The sequence below is a fragment of the Ochotona curzoniae genome, unplaced genomic scaffold, assembly GCF_017591425.1.
Source record: "Ochotona curzoniae isolate NIBS_2020 unplaced genomic scaffold, NIBS_Ocur_1.0 contig_3190, whole genome shotgun sequence".
NCBI classification, from domain to species: Eukaryota; Metazoa; Chordata; class Mammalia; order Lagomorpha; family Ochotonidae; genus Ochotona; species Ochotona curzoniae.
In genome coordinates, this window is record NW_024465751.1 from 12,399,616 (window position 1) to 12,414,196 (window position 14,581).

The following is a 14,581-nucleotide window of genomic DNA, read 5'->3' on the forward strand; positions in this document are numbered from 1 at the left end:
GGATGGGAGGGAATGAAAAAATAGTTCTAATGGTGAGATGCCTTTTTCTTTTTCTTTTTTTTTGTTACCAAACATGGTCCTGTGAGATTCCTTTGTGGGAGAGAAGGTAGAGCTAGGTACAGAACATAGCCAGGGGGTAGAATGTCTGGGTTCTAAATCTGGCAGGGTCAGGTACTCACAGCCACAGCAGGCAGCACTTCAGCAGCCTGTGTATCAGCTTCTTCATCTGGAAATAAGGATTGTTTAGAAGATTCCATGAGAGATTGTGTTTGTGTGACAGGTTAGTTCAAACTGTGTCGGTGTTAGCTGTGATGATGGTCATTACGTCACCTGGATTATATATATATATATATAATATATATATAATATAACTGAGTAATATAAATAATATATATTCTTCAGTCCTTTCACTAGCCCTCTGTATGCATTATTATCCCTTTACACACAGTGCAAATCAAGGTTCAGAGAAGGATGAAAGAGGCTGACAATTAGTGGCAGAATGAGGCTCTGATCCCAAATGTGCAGGTTTTGATTGGTTGCCCTTCTGTCACATGGTATCAGGACGAGCAGGAAAGGACCATGGAGTTGACAACTGAAGAATCTGGGATCCTGAGCATGGACTTGGCCATTTTTCATTTTCTAGTAACCCTCTGGAATATATCTAAGAAGGTTGCTGCCCCAAATCATTTATTCTTCATTTTCAAACACCGTGAACTTACTCTCTTTGTTCCCTTTGATGAGCACAATTCATGAGCCCAAAGAGTGTAGAGATTTAAAGCAGGGTTTATTCCATCAGGTCACTTGGGAATGTTGAGTAATTCCAGCATGCGAGCTTCTCGACCTCCTGCAGGCCCACTGGTGGCAAGGTGTTAGCCCAGCAACAGAGACGCCCTCATCCTGTGTCGGAGTACTTGGGTTGCACACCTAGTTCCACCTCCTGGAACCAGCTTGCTGTTCGTGCAGACCCTGGGCTGCGCTGCTGGTTGTTTAGGGCGTTGGCTCCTGCCACCTGTGTGGGAGAGACCTGTATTGCCTTCCTGGCTCCTGGATTCTGACTATTGGAGACGTTTCGGGAGTTAGCAAGTAGAAGCTCTCCCCTCTCTGCTGGCATACTGAGGACTCAGTAGCAACTTAAAGGGTTGCCATGAATGACCAGAGAGAACGTGTCTCCATCGAGCTTGTAAAGAGATTGATGCATGCTGTAGACTCAATTGAGACTCATCATTGTTCCTACTATGGGTTGCTTTATGATGCAATTCAAATTGAACCCCAATCTAAGTAGAATGTAATCCACATTTTCATTTGGATTTCATGGTTTTAGAATAAAATTTTTTTGTTTCAATTTAATGTTTTTTCTTCTTTTTTTTAAAAAAGGGCATATTTTTAATTTACATTTTAGTTAAAGGCTTAGTGGGTCTATTAGATAGAGTCCAACAAGTCAGATTATGAAGACCACAGTCCAGCTGAAAAATGGGCAAGAGTCAGAAACAATAATCAAATGAAAGATGAAGAACTGAATCTGAGAAAAGTTTTTGGAGCATGTATAGTTGTACTCCAAGGCAAGCGTATCCATTCCTTTTTAACACATATGAGCAGATATGTGTTGACATGTGGTAGTAGGTGTTATGGCCTGGCTGCTGTGTGCGAGGCCTCTGGTGGCATGCAGGCCTACTCCACTGGTGTTTATAGTCCTGGGAGGGACTATAATCCTGGCAGTTGGTGTCTCCTCTGAACTCTGCTTTCCTTCCCTGCTGATTCTATAATGACAGACTGAGGCAAATTGTTTGAAAACAAAACAAAATCCAAACAGCCTACAATCTCTTCTTTCTCTTAACAGCCTCCAGAAAAGGGGGTGGACCTTCAGATAGCACAATCCTGCTTGTGTGGAGCCATCATTTGCATTGTTTGCTTGCAGCTAGTTCAGAGTAGTGGCTAAAATGTCCTTTGTTTGCTGGTAGTGAAAGCGAAGGCGGTGCCTCCATGTGTTCGATGATGGCTGGAAAGGAGCAGCTACCCATTTGATCAGACCTATGATACTACTAAGGAAACAAATTTCCTGTAACAAAAAAACTCAGTGTATTAGAATATTCATCTTACGCTAGATAGTAACTTCTTTGAAAGATGTATAGATAAGCAGAAGTTACATTCAAAGCCCTAAATGTCAAACTTAATTTCTGATTAAAAAACAAATTTAAAAAAGATTATGTACTTGAAATTCAGAGTTAGAGAGGGAAATCTTGCATTGGTTGGTTCATCCCTCAAATGGCTGCAACAGCTGGGGCTGGGCCAGTCTGAAACCAGGAGCCAGAAATTCCATCTGAGCCTCTCACTTAGGTACAGGGATCCAAGTATTTGGACCATCTTGTACTGCTTTTCCCAGGAATATCAACAGGAACTGGACTGTGTGTGGGAGCAGCCAAGACATGTTCTGACATCCATATGGGATTTCAGAGCTGCAGGCAGTGGCATAAGCCACTTTCTGGAAGGTGGCAGTGGGTGGGACAGTAGAGGAATGGGAGGGGAATAACTGAATCTTTCTCTGCCAAAGTTATTTCTCTGTGTTGATTGTCATCTCTTTGGTAATCAGGTTCCTTTTCTCTTTGAACAGATGACCCTAAAGCTATCATCGCTAATCTCACGGTAAGTGTTTCAAGTTCTAGGAAGCAACTCACCTGTGTGGGCTTCTCCTTGGAGGATGAACAATGTTCTTCCCATTTCTCAGAAGCGTTATGCATCTGTTTCCTTAAGATCTTTCAAAACTCCTGGCCTGTGGATGGCTACAGACTAACAGTCTTGGCAATGATACAGAGTACTTGAGCTTTCCTTCAGAACTGAAAAGGATTCATTCATGGTTCAACAAATGTTTGCTTTCTCTGAACCACCCTGCTGTTCCATTGTTCCCCATCTAGGGCATAGACATTAAAACGCTTCAGCATGCAATGTGATGGGCTCCCATGGGTTCATCCCTTCCTGCTTCACCTCCCACCTTTTGAATTGAAACTGTCCAGAGAAACCTTGCAGGTTGAATTGCTCTCAGTTCCGCTCTCATGAATCAGGGATGTGTCTTGAAATTCCTCACTCCTTGCTTATATCCCGCTGTGTCATCTCCAAAGCTATCTAGCCCCTTTCCAGCCTTTTGTTTACAGCATGTATGATCCAACAGAGCTAGCTCACATGTAATTGAATCACAAATTAACCTTTTGGATGGATACACTTGATCTTAGCCAAAAGGCAAAGAATTGATCCTTTTGGATGACTTAGAACCTCCTTCAACTTCCTAGAGAAGGAAACAGGACTTTTTCTGTGTGACACCCCATCTCAAGGCCTGCTTCCATTTATATTGTAGTGTAAAAAGCCGGATCAGCACTTTAAGCCTTACTTGAAGCAGCACCTTCCGAAACGTTTGCACTATGCCAACAACAGAAGAATTGAGGATATCCATTTATTGGTGGAACGCAGATGGCACGTGGCAAGGTAACCTGTGGATCAGTTGTCCCTGTTTCTATCATCATGGTCACCTCTTTTGCAACTGAGAATGTCTTAAGGTCTCCCATTGTCTATAAAAAAAATCAAAGTTAGAATGCTGACTCTTTTTTAAGACTGTGCATATAAAATAAGAAGCTGGTGGTGTGACCAGACGTCTCTGTGTCCTGATTCTCATAGGTCTGAAGTGTCTTTGTTGTCTCCCAGGACCTTTGTGTGTGTGTCTAGGTGTGTCTTTCAGTTTTTGAATTTACATTATTCTTGTTCCTCATTTGCTTACTTTAAGAAATTAAAAGTCCAATTTTGACCTTTCCCATTGCCTTAGCCCATTGGACTGATAGGGTTTAAGTTGACAAGACGTTGTCTGCAGCAGTGCTTCCAGAAGACTGTAGAAAATGTTGTAAATCTTGAAACATCTGTTACGATGGGCATTTTTAAAATATTACTTGAAGTATTTCCTAAGCTTACCTTCTTTTGATCTGCAGAAGACTCTCCTGTACTAAAAAGACCATTTCTTGCTTTTGAATCCAGTGCAAAATATATCTGGAGACTATCAATTTCAAAGAGTCAATTTCAATCTCACAGTTTATTGTTTTTCACACAGATCTGGATGCAGTCCTATTTTACCCCTCAACCTTGCTCTAACTTCCTCTTGCAGAAAAGTGTTGTGAATCAGCCTAGCAAAAGCACACATTCTAGATAAGGACACTACTGAGAATCAAGGGAGAGAAGTTAATGAAGCAGATGTTGCTCTGTTAGGAGCTTCCTTCAGTACTGGATGCTGAAACAAATGTTTCGGCACATAGATGAATATCCTACTATAACAATATGGGGGGTAGACAGACTACAATATATATGACATTATAAAGATGAGAAATTATTGGACTCATTTAGAATACACTTGAGCAATCTCATGAAAACGTAACAGGGAAGGGACAATTTGCCTTGGCTGACTATAACTTCTGCAGGATCATTTTTGCGTATGAGGAACTTGGAGGAGATTGACTTTGGCACAGTTGTGGTTTTATATAAAGAAAACATGGAAACTGAGTAGAAGTGAAAGGTGATGACACTTGAGCAAGTTAGCTTGGGTCAAAGCCAGACCTTTCAGTTAGCAGTCAGTATTTTTAATTTAGTGCTTGAATTGTTGAATTATTATATACACATATCTTATTATCCTAACCTCAAGGTACTGCTCGTGAGTAGAAAACCACTTGTTTGATTTGTGTTTTCCCAAGTACTTCACTTCAATGCTGTAGACCTTGTAGATACTTAACCAATATTTGTATTAATAAATATCAGAAAGATTTCTTAAAGCTACATGATAGTTTTATGAAAGATATTTTGCTGGTTGAAAGGGAGTATTGAATGATTTTGATCCCTAGAAGACGCTTTCCATTTTCTATTTCTGAACTGGGATATTTTTCAGTGAGGTTAGGCTCTTGACAGATCTGTCGCTGCAACTGTTAAGTTGACCCCTCAGTTGTACTTTAGTTGTATTAAACTGATAGATAAAGCTGCATATTTTTCATAGACTATAGGTCCCCCTTTATTGATTAAAAGTAATATATTTTAAAAGTGCCCAAGATGTCTTAATATGGAGTCCAGTGAGAGGTGTATGTAAGTGAAGTGGACCCACAGGGTACCGTAGAGGAGCTAGTGAGCCACACAAATACACAAATGATTGGAGCATTATCTGTGACAGATCTTGTGCTCAGCTTCATCGTGAGGTGTGATGAGGGCATCGTGGCTTCTCTTCATGGATCCTCATTTATTCCTGGGTGATAATCAAAACAGAGATACTGGGAGAAATGAACAGAAGGTCTTTTTCTCAGGACCCAAACAATGATGCAATTAAAATAGAGACAAAGAGGCTTTCAAAACTTTTTCTTAGAGAGTCTTTGTATCCTGAAATTGGATTTTTACTGGAATGACTTACTGAGAAATCCTGGCTGATCATAAAATTGTTTCAATGTAGGAAACCTTTGGATGTTTATAAGAAGCCAACAGGAAAATGTTTTTTCCAGGGAGACCATGGATTTGATAACAAAGTCAACAGCATGCAGGTATGATAACAAACTCTCAATCGGAACTGGGTTATGGTTGTTCTTCAATGTGATGGGAAATGATATGAGTGAAGCTAGGTGGTATTTATAAAGGAGGAAGAGTTGCTTTCAGTTAGCAAGGATTTGTAATTGTGTTTGCTTGTTTTCTCCTGGAAGACTGTATTTGTAGGTTATGGACCAACATTTAAGTACAAGACTAAAGTGCCTCCATTTGAAAACATTGAGCTTTACAATGTTATGTGTGGTAAGTCACTTATTTAATCAAATCCTTACTTAGTATGTGAAACTCCTCAATGTCAGAGAAAGAAATGAGGTGCCTATTTCCTGGGACCACCTCCTCTCCATGCAGAAGGATGTGGTAACTTACCCATTGATTCAAAGGGCAGACTATCACCCCCTTCTAAGGCCTCCTTGTCTTCCTCGAACAGTTGACTAATGGGTAATTTTCATAGTGTTGCTGTTGGCAGCCTCTGGCTGATCCAACATAGCATTACAGTTTGACACCACTGGTCAGGGACCTGATGAAGCAAGAGTTTCTCACAGAGCTTTCTCCTACCTCCTGCTCTCGTGTTGTGGCCCAGTTACAATTTTGCCAACTTGTGTCCCGGCCAGCTATTTATGTACTCCTAATTATTTTTCTTCCTTGAGCTTCCAGTTGCTGAATGAGGACAACTTTTCCTATTTAGTAAGGGAGTGCCAGTCTGGTGGTTAGAGGGGGAGCCTGCATGTCGGGTCTCCTGGGTTCTTTTCCCATCTTGGCTGCTAGCTCTCTCTTGCCCTGCCTCTCGGCTTAGGCAAGTCTCTGTATGCCCACTTGGCATCCCTTCACTTGCTATGAAGTCAGTCTGTTCAGCTCACAGTGCTCATTTGAGGCACACAGCCAAAATCTCCTCTTGTCCCCACATTTCTGTGGAGTGCAGTAGAGGGCAGATTTGTGGTTATTTATCGATTGTGTCTCATTTCAAGATTTGGCATGAAAATAAGCCAGAGAACTGCAGAAAGGCGGTGATACCAACAATGAGAGTTGTTGAGTTGTAACTGTCTTAGGCACAGATGGTATCTAAATATGGAACCGCGTCTTTTCTCTCTCTGGTAACTATCTCTATTCATTGTCAAACAATGAACATGCCTAATTTAGAGAAGTATCACAAGGCATGATCAAGTCAGAACAGTTCAGGAAGTACAGAGGAGTTACCTGCCATCCTAATTTGGTTTTGTTCAGTTCTGATTTGTATTCAGGGTCTTGAGACCATTGGATAGTGAATGTTTTGATGCTTCCTATATCTAATAAAAAAAACACACAAAACATTTAACACCTTGCTTCTTTTCGTCAGATCTCCTGGGATTGAAGCCAGCTCCTAATAATGGAACCCATGGAAGCTTGAATCATCTCCTACGTGTTAATACTTTCAGACCTACCATGCCTGAGGAAGTCACCAGACCCAATTATCCAGGGATTATGTACCTTCAGTCTGATTTTGATCTGGGCTGCACCTGTGATGATAAGGTAGAGCCCAAGGTAGAAACAATCTTTATACTTGTCATATGAAACACTGTTGCCTATTTAATAACTGTCTAATAGAGCTTTCTAGGCTGATAATGTGAATGATTCTATGTTTCTGCTCTTCAACATGGTAGTTGGCTAGTGACCAAGGAACTGAAAGTTTAATTTATTTACTCTAAATTTAAAGAGAGATCTGTGCTTCCTGACTCCCATTTCGAATATTATATGTGCAAGGAATGAAGGGCGAAATGTAGGATTTACAATGCTATTCTGTAGAGTTATAGTCCTTAGCCACAATTCCTTATGGTGGCCTGTGGAGTGAAAGCTTAGAAAGATGTTTTGTCAATTATGTTTCACGAAAGAACTATTTACATAGGCTAGGCAATTTGGATGGAAGTCAGTGAGGAATGGAGAAGTGCCATAGGGTTACCAGGAAACCTTTCAAGATGGGAAGGATGCGGGCAAGGGAGCAAGTTACCTAGACATGATGAGGACCTTGATTGGGAGCTCTGTATCTGATGGATGAGAGCAGCTAATAAACCACAACCCATTGGGGAGGGTTTTATGGAATCAACACCCTCCTTTTACATGTAGCTCCCAGCAAGTGTATCCCATTGGTGTCTTCCAGACAGACAGCAAATGTGCTCTTAATTTTTTTTTCCAGAGACAGCAAGCAAGAGTGTGAGAAAGTGGGGGGGGGGGAGAGAAAGAAAGAGAGAAAGAGATAGAGGAGTCAGTTCATTCACATGAACACTCCTCAGACACCTGCAACACAGCTGGGAACTCAGCACACATATTCCATATACATGGTGAGAACCCAGTGATGGGAGCCTACATTTGATTGTCAAATGCAGGTACTCTGATATGGATATAGAATTCTTGGACACCCCTCCCCTCAGGCTAAATGCTCTTGGAAGCATCCCTAGAAATCAGCTCCCAATCATAAAACAAAGGGGAGAAGGATGCAATGTGGATGGCTTGGTGGTGATATGAACAGAGAAAGCCCATCTTGCCTTAGATTGAATTTTATGTTGATAAAAAAATACCTTTATAGTGTTCAATCAGTGGCTCTGATAGCAGGATTAAACAATGTTACTACAATGAAGTGATAACAACTCAAAGCGAAGAAATCTGATATGTTTGCATGTTTGCTTTCATTATATGTAAGTATGTGAATTTTGTCTGAGGCCTTAGAAAAATGCAAAGTAGGTTTCCTACCACCCCATCTCCTACTCCTCTCCTTTGCTTGCCTTCAGGTTTTTCTGTTGCCTGGAAGCCACAGACTAGAAAGCTCAGCACGTGAAGGATTCAGTTGTTGTTCTTCCCTACTCCCTGTTTTCTTCTTTTTCCTTCCCATGCCCCTAACAAGAACCAAGGAAGCTCATTACTATAAGTTAATAATGCTGAGCACCTAATGGCAATGAGTTAAGTTGCCAAGTCAACTGAAAGGAGCCTTGTGACATAGATAAGACACAGGATTTTGGAGGGACCTTTTTGAGAAATTCGGAATTTGTCTATGAGTTTCACAAAAGCAATGCCATTTTCTTTTTTCTTTATTTTTAAAATTCATTTGTTTACTTGAAAGTAATTGTTCAAGAAAAAGAGGAGAGAGAGAGAGAGAAAGGGGAGAGAGAGAATTTTCCATCTGCTGTTTCACTTCCCGGATGGCCACAATCAGTGGCTGGGCTGGGCAAAGCTGAAGCCAGGAGCTCAGAGCCTTAAGCTTCATCCAGGTCTTGCATGTGGGCAGCAGAGGCCCAAACAATTGGGCCATCTTCCTCTGCTTTGCCCATGCCATTAACAGGAAACTGAACTGTAAGTGGAGCAGTCAGTATATGAACTAGTGCCCACCTCAGATGCCAGCATTGAAGGCAGTGGCTTTACCCACTTACTATGTCCAAGTTTCTTTTAAAAATATAATTTAGCAATTCTGAAAAATGTATAGATGAATCAGATGAGCACTTCTATACATCATAAGAAAATGTCACAGATTGGGGTAGGTGCCACATGCCCCTCTTTCTTCCTACTACTGAAGGGTTATTAGTGTGAATATATCCTAAACAGAGAGTGTATCATTTTCATGTATGGTTCTGTATTTCTTTATTCATGTATATCTAAAATAACATAGAAATAAGAATTAATACACATGTGGCTTCCTAAAAGAACCTGTAATGTAGTTTTGCATACTATAAATGTTTCTGTAAACGCCATTATACTTTATATATTCTGTAAATACCTTGTTTATTATGTTTCTGAGATACATTTATTAATATATGAAACTTTAGCTAATTTTTACTGCTAATAGTTAATATTTATCTGTATAAATAAACCATGATGATATGATGCATTCACCTAGTTGAGTCCAACAAAGCCTATTATAAATAGTTTTGCGCAGCCATACTGCAAGTGACTTTTTGTCCACTTTTTGTCCACTTAAGTCAGTAGACATCTTGGATGTATAGTGAAGTGTGCAGTTGCTGAACCATTACTTTTCAGAATTGCGATGTCCTTTATAGCTTTAGAAAAAGAAATTTCATAAATTGGTTTGGTAATTACTTTCAGGAACTTGGAACCAATATAATTTATATATAGAGAGAGAGCATCATCATCACTAGCGTGGAAAGTAATAGTTACAGAGATTAGAGAACATGTTCACAGCCATAAGACTTGTAGGAAGGGCAGCTCGGAGTGTGAGTTTGAGACAAAATAGTAATTTCAGAAAATACTATGTCATAGTGAGAGTTTAGGATGCTTTTTGGGGTTTATCAGATAGCTAAATAGGGAGAAGGATTCAGAGTGAGAGTAATGTTTCTGATGTGCTTTCCTTTTTTCTTTTCTGGTTTTCCCACATGAAGAACAAATTGGATGAACTCAACAAACGTCTTCATACAAAAGGGTCTACAGAAGGTATGTGGGTGCTAGGGAAAACTATCAGATAAGTTTTGTTTTCTAGCTTTCAAATATTGAAGAGATATTCCCTAGTGTCTGTAGTATAAGAATAGTATCTTAATATTCAAATTTGTACTACAAAGTGATTTTTGTATCTACTTGGTAAAGAGTATTCATTTATTCTACATAGCTAAGGTGTTAACTGTGTTACAGAAAAATTCAGGTAGCTAATGTCTTTTACTCAACAGTCTTTAAACCCTTTGAAAAACAGATGCTCCACTGTGTTTCCATTGGAAACATAGCTTCTCAAAGGTTGATCATGAGAATTCCCATAAAAGGAATTATAGTCATAATGAAAAATAACAGTAACTGGTACATATGTTGAAACTCACCTTTTAGAAGAGTGAGTGCACATGTTATAGCCGGGGCCAGGGTTAGAGAAACAAGAAAAAACCAAATCAAGCCTCTCTTTTTACAATAAAGCCCTAACTCATTCTCTTCTTATTTTATGACCAATAACAAGCATGTAATGAAATTTTTATAAGCTTGTGATATAGCACAATAAAATTTGTATCAAGAAAGATGCATTTATTGTTCATATTTCAGTATGCTGTTGGCCAAGTGAAGCTCTGTCCTTTGTGTGTGTTCTTAATTCTGAAATCCAGGCTGAAGGAGGTGCTCCTGTTTGGAATTGAATTTCCCTGCTCATGGCAGAGGGAGAAGGAGCAGTGAAACTATGTATTGGGTCTCAGCTCTTCTGCTTCTCTGAGGCATATGGTGCTTTCATTTGCAGTTTGCTGGCCAAGGATGAGCATGTGAGAATCTTTCTGCACTTTCTGCAGGGACTCTTACCTTGCAAGTCATGCGTCAGTTGGTGGAGATGGTAAATAATTAGGAAATTTGATACAATCTACCATCAGTCTCTTCTGATTTTGGAGTTCCACAACCCTAGGAGAAAATAGAAAGGGAGGGAAAAGCTCCTAGAGGTTATTGCAGTAGATAGATATCCTGTTGTAATAAGCAGGAATGCCTAAAATTGTGTTTAAAAAACAGATGGAACTCAATTATAGCAACTCCAACCACGCAGTAAAGACACACGTGCTGCATGGTCCAGCTCCCCTGAGAGCATCTCCTGAGTCCTTAGCGTACATATGGTTTTGTTTATCACATGCACTGTTTCCAATCTGATTAAGTGGAGGTAGAGGAAAGCAGTAGATTTTATTTACTTGACTTATTTTTCCTGTTTATAAAGATCTTCATCTGTTTCCTTCTTCCTTTTCTGCATTACCACCCTCTCCCTTCTCCCTTTGAACACAGATGCTGTAGCACGTGGTGGGATGAACCTGACTTTAAGGATAAGATTTTGCTGGTGGAGGGTGCACTAACCCTTCACCAACTGTACAAGCAAGTTGAAATGTTTGTTACCTGACTTCTGGTGGACTGGATTGCCGTAACTAAAAGATAGGACTGTTTCCAGAGAAAAGCGATGGAGAGTCTTGTGATTTGCACTTTCCACATAGACCATTACTAACACAGAGATTTAGGTCTCAGGTCTTCCCTTCCAAAATTCACGAATGAGCTTGTTCATTATGACAACTTCTAGTGGATCTCCATGTTTTCCTGATTTGAACTCAGACTTTTCATGACATGAAAACATAGCCATCCGAGAAAAAAAAAGATTCTAGTTTATGGGTAACAGTGCTGTAAAGGTGACAGAACCAGCCCCTCGATCAGCATTAACACTGTTCTCCAAGTTCTTTGAGTCATGAAAGTCCGTGAGTCACAGACTTCCCGTGCTAGGAAGAACCTTAGTGCTATCACCTCTCCATTGTTCTGTTCAGAGATGAAAATAAGAGTGTTGTTGCAGCACTGGTATAAAAGCTCAACCTTTAATACACTAACTTAGGTATGTACATGAAAGTGTATCCTCATGGACTCCTTCAAAGGTATGTGTTGTGGCACGCTCTGGAGAGAACACTGGGTTCTCCGAGGCAGCTGGGCCTCTGAGAGCTTCCAAGAAGGGTGGTGTCCAGTAGCAGGGAGAATCATGGGAATGCAGGACCTTGGCTACTCATAGCTAAGTGAGAACTGACTTTGATGATACAAGAGGGTCTGCGAAAGTACTGTGTGAAATACAGAAGAATTGATAGTCACACATCTTTATTGTGTGTAGAGTGCTCTTGTTTTGATCTGCAGTGTGTACAAACATCAACATCCTTACTTCTTCGGTTTCTCTGCTTGTCTCTTGGTTTTTGACTCTGTCTCCTTCAGGTCTTTTTCTCAGTCGTTTCTTTATGTGCAGCGTGGCTTTCTTGTTTTTGGTTCATTCAAGCCTTCTTCTGTTTCCTGTGTTGTAAGGATTTCAAATATTCAGCGTCTGTTCCAGCAGAGTAGAAGCTTGTGAATGAGACCCTCTGTGGGGTGAGCCCATGTGAATCGCCCCCTATGTGGGTACCTTTGGGGGCCTGTTGAGGCTTTTTTTTTTATTATTTTTTTGATTTCAAAGAATTTTTTTTTTATTATTTTTTCATTGGAAAGGCAGATATACAGAGAGGAGAGACAGAGAGGAAGATCTTCCATCCGATGATTCACTCCCCAAGTGAGCCGCAACAGTCGATGCTATGCCGGTCCGAAGCCAGGAGCCTCTTCCGGGTCTCCCACGCGGGTGCAGGTTCCCAAAGCTTTGGGCCGTCCTTGACTGCTTTCCCAGGCCACAAGCAGGGAGCTGGAAGGGAAGCGGGGCTGCCGGGATTAGAACCGGCGCCCATATGGGATCCTGGGCGTGCAAGGCGAGGACCTTAACCTCTTGCGCCACCGCGCCGGGCCCCTGTTGAGGCTTTTAACATGGCTTAAATCTATGCAGGTGTAAATCTGGATTATTTTTATCATTTGCTCTAAAACACATATGTAGATAGTGGATACTTCTTGGAGTAAGCCGTGTTTGCTATGTGTTCCCTACTTAGAACATTCTTTTAATGCCATATGCTGAACAGAACCTCAGATATCTTTACTAGGTGCTTCAACATTTTTTTTTTTTAATGAAAAATGAATTTAAAAGATGAGTTTGTTTTGGTGCAATTTTTAAAAAGCTGGAGAATATTCTCAGCTACTTCCTGGAAAATATTTATCATGTGAAACAAAATGAGTGGGTTTCAAAGTCTTTTTGCACTTAAGTAAACTTTGAAGTCCATTTTCCATGAATTTTTTGGTGTGAACACAGGTGTCAGTGCACGTATCAGTGATGGAGAAACCCAGGAGGGTCATGGAGTTAAAAATAGGAATCTTTAGTTAATCACAGGGATTTGCTATAAACATTGAAGCTGTTATAGAAGGAAATCCTTCAGTAACATAAAGATTCAAAAAACACAGATCTGAACTGCTGTGAAAGCCCTAATATTTCTAGATAAGTTCTGGATCTTAATTGCATGATGTTGCTGTTCCAAATGTCTTGACCAAACTTTCTGGGCAATGAAATGTCATTTCCTTGTGACATCGAATCAGCAGATGAATGGGGTGATTGAAACAGAAAATTTATATCTCTCACAGCAATCAGTTTTGACATAATAACTAGTATCATTTTTACTGTAAGGATAGTTACATTACTTTTTTAGTTTTATCTACTTACATTGATATGACAATGTTTTATATTTTCTTAGATTAGCACTGTCAACTTTGTAAGAAAAGGAATTAAAACCATTTTACTGTTTCTTTGAGTTTGGTTCCTTAGCACATATTTTGGCAATTTTTTTTTTTACTGATTTTTTGTTATTTTCAGAAGACTGAGTATGACTAGAGAAGGAAATTCTGTAGCTCTTCTCAAATCTGAATTATTTCTCATTTTTGTTACTTCTTTGGAAATACTGGTTGACTGAAGACAGAAATATAATCATGCTTCTGTGTGTGTTTGCAAGTGTGCGAAGACTTGAAAGAAATCAATGCATAATATAACTGCAATTTTTAGAAGGTTTCATGATATATTTGATGACAGTCACTGAATTGTAATAAGCCTTATTTATCATTATCCTGTGCTGAAGTTGAAGTAAAGTTCATTGCAACAGCGATTGCTACAGCTTCATCTTCTCTGGGCCACGACTGTGCCAGGTGCTTTCCATGTTTGTCCTTGGAACAGTGAAGCATTCCAGGGAGATAGGAGGCTTCGGGAGATTAAGTTCAGAGCTCCAGGGCTATGAGCAACTGAGCTGAGATTTGACTTTAGTTATGTATGACGCTGAAGCCCATATGTTTTCCTGGAAAAATGCTTCTTATTCTAAGAGAGAGAAAGCATGTCAGGAGAGAATTTCAAAGCATCTCAAGATTTAAAAGTTGTTGCTAATACAGGATGCTGTCCTCATTAGCTTTTCAGCAGGTATAACTCAGAGCTCTTGCCAAGGATCCTGTGGATATCATTTCAATACAGCTTTCACTGGAATAATCAGGAAATCAGAATCCAACTGGACATGGCTCCACAGGCTAGGGGAAGAATGGAGTTGAGGAGGGAAGCCTCCTCTGTGGGTGCTTCTCTGTAGCTGAATAGTCTATAAATCTGAAACCATTATCCCTTGATCAGTGAAATGGAAAGGCACTGGTCTGCTATGTTTAGCCTTCATGATGGTGAGGCAGGTAATGTGTACAAAACCAG

General features: G+C 40.2%; 1 protein-coding gene across 2 annotated transcripts in view; it reads left to right on the forward strand.

Moving 5' to 3' along the window:
* Nucleotides 1-14,581, forward strand: part of ENPP2 (ectonucleotide pyrophosphatase/phosphodiesterase 2) — a 74,184-nt gene that overhangs the window by 44,383 nt on the left and 15,220 nt on the right. For both annotated transcript variants that reach the window (XM_040979378.1, XM_040979379.1), the window contains 6 exons: nt 2,609-2,640; nt 3,347-3,474; nt 5,462-5,549; nt 5,706-5,793; nt 6,884-7,068; nt 9,909-9,960. In XM_040979378.1, the coding sequence (XP_040835312.1) occupies nt 2,609-2,640; nt 3,347-3,474; nt 5,462-5,549; nt 5,706-5,793; nt 6,884-7,068; nt 9,909-9,960 (573 nt within the window). The remainder of the gene's footprint in view (nt 1-2,608; nt 2,641-3,346; nt 3,475-5,461; nt 5,550-5,705; nt 5,794-6,883; nt 7,069-9,908; nt 9,961-14,581) is intronic.